This window comes from Chinchilla lanigera, unplaced genomic scaffold (genome assembly GCF_000276665.1).
Source record: "Chinchilla lanigera isolate Chin_1 unplaced genomic scaffold, ChiLan1.0 scaffold00092, whole genome shotgun sequence".
NCBI lineage: Eukaryota > Metazoa > Chordata > Mammalia > Rodentia > Chinchillidae > Chinchilla > Chinchilla lanigera.
In genome coordinates this window covers 7,307,894-7,313,097 of record NW_004955493.1, presented here as the reverse complement: position 1 = coordinate 7,313,097, position 5,204 = coordinate 7,307,894, and the positions used below count along the sequence as shown (strand labels likewise).

The window sequence follows — 5,204 nt, the reverse complement described above, 5'->3', positions numbered from 1 at the left end:
ATCAACCTAAGTAGAAAGATGTAAAGAAAGTTAGCGGTGGTGGCGCAGGCCTATAGTCCTCGCACTCAGGAGGCTGAGGCAGGAGGATGCTGGTAAATTCAAGGTCAGCCTGGACTACATAGTGAGTTAAAGCCCAGCCTAAACTACTTAGTCTCAAAAATAAATAAACAAGAGAGAGAGACAGAGACAGAGATATAGAACATAGGAAGTGACAAAACAGTTTACCTATAATTTCAAACAGAGTTATAGAAAAAACCTAGAAGACTGAACACAAAAAATGGATTAGGTCAGATTTAAATATTTACTTTTTTTTGGTACCAGGAATCAAACTCAGGACCCTGAGCTTGCCAGGCAGGCTCTGTGCCACTGAACTATACGTTTGGATTTATTTTTTATTTTTAAATTTTTTTTCAGATTTAAATTTAAATTTTTCTAATCACTTGCATTTCCTGGTATTTTTCTATGAGAACATGCATTGGTTGTACAATAAATAAATAAATGAACTTTTTTTTCTTTTTCCCTTTTTTTTTTTTTTTTTTGGTGGTGGTGCTGGGGGTTGAACCTAGGTCCTTTGCACTGAAATACAAACCCAAGACCTTTATTTTTCACTTTTTTATTTTGAGCCAGGGTCTCACTAAATTGGTAAGCTTCACATGCGGGGCTCAACTTGCAGTTTCCTGACTCGGCCTCTCAGAGTGCTGAGATTGCAAGGAGGGCTGTTGATTACTGAAATCTCCCGTGTTCATAGGATTGATGATCAGAGCCAGTCCAGGCAGGGTGGTGGGGCAGAGAAACGCTTGGAGCAAAGAGGAGGGGCTTTTCTGGGGGAGCGGTAAGACTTGGACGGCAGCTACACACACTGTGAGAGCCAGTGTGGGGGAGTTCATCCTAGGTTTTTGTTTTGTTTTGTAGCGCTGGGATTGAAGCCAGGACCTTGCGAATACTACAATGTGAACTCTACACTGAGCTACATTCCCTGCCCCCTACAGTCTTAACACGGCCCTCAGACTGCTCAGCCTGACAACACAGCAGGAGGAAGGGCGGCTAGGATGTAATTATGCCCGCCCTTTGCTTGTACCTAACTATTGCTCCCCAGCGCTCCCCGGCCCGTGAATGCTGCAGTCGCACTTACTTGTGGCTCTCTCTCTCCAGAACGCTGCAAAGCGGACTTATTCACCAGGTCTGGATCCTCAGCGGCATCCCTGCACTGCTCAGCTCCCGTGGTAATACTGACGAGCCCTGCCCACGAGCTCATTGCGTGTGCCAGGCACGGTTCTAGGAAATTTGCGTGTATTAATCCACATGCTGTGATCATCATAGCCCTACTAGGGAGATTTTGTTCTTTTGTCTTCTTCTTCTTCTCCTCCACCTCCTCCACCTTCTCCTTTTCTTCCTCTTCTCCCCATCCCCAGGCCGGCCTTGAGCTCACTTTGTAGCCCAGGCTGGTTTTGAACTCGCAAGGATCCTCCTGCCTCAGCCTCCTCCCGAGTGCTGGGATTACAGGGGTGCAACCGGCTCCCTCTCCTTCTTTTTCTTTCTTTCTTTCTTTCTTTCTTTCTTTCTTTCTTTCTTTCTTTCTTTCTTTCTCTCTTTCTTTCTTTTTGGTACAGGACATTGAAATCAGGGAGCCCTGTTAGGAAAAAGGAAAAGCGCCAGGACAGGCGGACATGCAGGCGGCTGGTGTGGGCATGGTGGTGGCTGCGGCCAGCAGCACTCGCTGTGCAGCTCGTGCTCCGGAAGACCTCGGTTTGGACCGAGACCCCGAGCCCAACGCCAGCGGGCCTGAGAGCAGACCACACATATTTGCTCTCAGCATGCCATTCCCGACGCCTTTGGATGCAGGAATCGCCCTGGGCTCCCTGGCTCCAGATGCCGAACCGCACCCAGAAGTGATTGGGAAGGAGCTGACAGCCAGTGGCAGCACCCTGGACGTCCGCTGGACAGCCCAGGACATGCGCCTGCTCCGGGTTTCTGTCCTCAGCTTCCTCGAGCAGCTGTCCCTGGTGGTGCAGACCATGCAGCGCTTCGGGCCCCCGGTGTCGCACTGAGCCTGATGTGGCCCAGGTGGAAGCTTCTGTCCCCGGCTAGTCAGCCTGGCCTGCCCTATGGCAGTGCATCCCCAAGCGATTGCGCCTGGAGTATGGGAGACTGAGGGTTTGTGGGCCTGGCCCTTCGGTGCCAAGGGTCTCTTCATTTGGTTTGGTGCTTAAATATGAGTTCTGCAGAAAATAAAATGGACCCACTGCTCTGAAAAAAAAAAAAAAAGAAGCAGAAATCTGAGCTGAACGGATAGGTTTATTGCGGGACAATCCTGAGAGGGACCGCTCTGGCCCGAGAGAGCAGACAGCTGCTGCCCTAGGCTCTGGGGTCCTTGGTAGGGGGGTGGGGGGCTCAGCGAGGAGGTTGTGGCGCCCTGCCTGGAGCACGGCTTGAGCGAGCGCGGATGAGGCGTGGGAAAGCGCAGGCGCAGCGGCTGCTGTCAGCAGCGGAGCTGACCCGTTGCTGAGTTCCCGCGGCTCGGGTGGGGGGGGTGGGGGTTGGGGCTCGATTTAGAAGGGTCTCACATCAGGATGGCGGCTCCTTCATTCCCGGCTCCTTTTTAATTTTTTTTGTTTTTTTGACACATTATCTCAGTAAATTGCCTGGGCTGCCCTCGAATGTGCAGTCCTCCTGCCTCACCTCCAGAGTGGCTGGGATCACAGGTGCGAGCCATCATGGCCAGCTGCACAGGCTCTCACAAACATTAGAGAGGACTGAGTTCTTCACACCCAAGAACTCAAGATCTCACCACTTAATAAATTCTGAAGATTACTTCAGATCTGTGGATTGGGATATGTGTTTGTTTTTGAGGTACTGGATATTGAACCCAGAACTGCTATACACTGACTACATCTTTGGCCCTTTCATAAATTTTTTATTATTTATTTATTTATGATTGTCGGGTGTGCTGGCGCATACCTGTAATCCCAGCTCTCGGGAGGCTGAGGCAGGAGGATCATTGTGAGTTCAAGGCCAGCCTGAACTGCAGAGTGAGACCCTGTCTGAAAAAAAAAAAAGGCTCCGTCTCCTACAGTCACACTGGGGGTCAGAGGTTCAACATATAAATGAGGGGTTAAGATTCAGGATTCAGGGTGTGGTAGAAGCTCAAGGGAAAATAATAAAGAAAACCAAAACAAGAAGCACAAGGTCCTGAGTTCGACTACCTGTACAAAAAAAAAAAAAAAAAAAAATGGGGTTGGGTATGGTGGCACACTGCTCTAATCCAGCACTTGGGAGGCTGAGGCAGGAGGATCACTGCAAGTTCAAGGCCAGCCTGAACAAGGACAGCCCCAGCTGTCCCCTCATCTGGCCTGTTCTACCCAAAGGGGAGTCAGGGCTGGGGAAATATACCCTCATCAATACCATGACTGTCTCAAAAAACAAAAAAAACAAACAAAAAATCAACCACACAAAAAAAAACCAAAGCAAAAATATGTACACTTCATTTTACCCTGAGGAAACCGGAGTTCACAGATGGCAAATGACTAACCCAAATTCAAGTAATGAGCAAGCAATGAAGAACAGGAGGGGGTGGGGAGGAGGAAGAGAAGAGGAGGGAGGGAATGGGGGGAGGAGGGAGAACAGAAGGAGGAGGAGGGGAGGAGGGGAGGAGGGAAGGAGGAGGAGGAACTCTCTGGGGGATGGGATGTAGCTCAGTGGTAGTGAATTCTTAATGCCAAAGGCCCTGGGTTGCATCCCCAGCACAGGAAAAAAAAAATCCATTGCGTGACCTGGAAAATTAGTGGTCTTTTCTGCCTGCAATCGTGTTATGGCTTTTGGTCCACTCAGACCCTGGGAACTTTTTCTTTTTTTACCATAACGGTAAAGGTTTTGTCAAACCTGCTGAAGAATGCAGCCAGCTTGCTTCCTCCCACCTGTACCCCACCTGGGCCACGCTGGGGCTTGAAATAAAGGCATGTGGAGAGTGGAGGGGGTGAAGCTGCCCTAGGGGTGATGGGCAAAGCAATCTGGGAGGTAGCAACCCCAGATATTCTTGGTTGTGGCTTTCACAGTTTGAGCATCTCAGCCTCCTTCACTGTCTGCCCCCTTGTTTGCTGTATTCAACTTCCTGCCCTGAGAGAGGAAGTGGGCAGTGATCGCAGGTGCAGCGGCAGCTACCAGAGCCATGGTAAGTCCTAATATCCAGAAACCAGACATCTCAGCCCTAGCCCCGCTCCCTCAGAGGCCCTGGACCCAGGCTGACCCGCAATAGGTAGTCCCAGCCCTCAGATTCAGGGGATACCGGGCCTTGCCTGCCTCTCGCAGGAGCCTCATGCCATCCCTTCACCCCCAGCAGGACAAGGAGTATGTGGGTTTCTCGGCCCTCCCCAGCCAGCTGCACCGAAAGTCTGTCAAGAAAGGGTTTGACTTCACCCTCATGGTGGCAGGTCTGGGGGCCCCGGAGAGGGGTGGGAGTGGGGGTGTCCTCAGGAGGCCCCGGCTGTCCCCTCATCTGGCCTGTTCTGCCTACAGGGGAGTCAGGGCTTGGGAAATCTACCCTCATCAACAGCCTGTTTCTCACCAACCTCTATGAGGACCGACAGGTGCCAGAGGCCAGTGGTGAGGCCCTCTTGCCCTCCCCAGGGACTGCCCTCAGCTCCTCCTGAGCCCCAGCTTGCGCTCGTCTCCTTTCTCTCTGGGAATGGAGGGGCTGCTGGTTTTCTCCAAAGATGTTGCCTCCCTGGAGAGTGGGTGGGGGCAGCCACGACGCTGGGAAGGGAAATCACCGGGCCCAGCCCTGTACGGCTGCCCAACCTCTCCCTGCTCACAGCTCGCTTGACACGAACGTTGACCATCGAGCGCCGGAGTGTGGAGATAGAGGAGGGGGGCATCAAGGTGAAGCTGACCTTGGTGGACACACCTGGCTTTGGGGACGCTGTGGACTGCTCAGACTGGTGAGGAGGAGGGGAAGGGGCAGGACTAAGGTTCTCAAAGTGATTACTGTTGGGGGGGTGGGTCAGTTATAGGATTGGTTTGTCCTGGCTTCCTGATCCAAAAAGAGGCATCTGGGGTTTTTTCTTTTTTTGGTTTTTTGAGACAGGGTCTTGCTATGCAGTTCAGGCTGGCCTGAAGCTCACTTTGTAGCCCAGGCTGGTCTCGAACTTGCAACGATCCTCCTGTCTCAGCCTCCTGAGTGCTGGGATTACAGACATGCGCCATCACAC

General features: G+C 51.7%; 1 protein-coding gene and 1 pseudogene across 4 annotated transcripts in view; both read left to right on the top strand.

Moving 5' to 3' along the window:
- The window catches only part of LOC106146711, a 10,217-nt pseudogene extending 6,143 nt beyond the window's left edge, over positions 1–4,074 (top strand).
- Position 4,075: 1 nt separating this feature from the next.
- Positions 4,076–5,204, top strand: part of Sept1 (septin 1) — a 4,551-nt gene continuing 3,422 nt past the window's right edge. For 2 of the 4 annotated variants that reach the window (XM_013504780.1, XM_005405254.2), the window contains exons 1-4: positions 4,076–4,168; positions 4,334–4,427; positions 4,513–4,599; positions 4,811–4,934. In XM_013504780.1, the coding sequence (XP_013360234.1) occupies positions 4,166–4,168; positions 4,334–4,427; positions 4,513–4,599; positions 4,811–4,934 (308 nt within the window). In that variant the 5' untranslated portion in view covers positions 4,076–4,165. Of the gene's footprint in view, positions 4,169–4,199; positions 4,253–4,333; positions 4,428–4,512; positions 4,600–4,810; positions 4,935–5,204 lie in introns of those variants that run through there. The other 2 variants (XM_005405255.2, XM_005405257.2) reach the window with 2 other exon arrangements.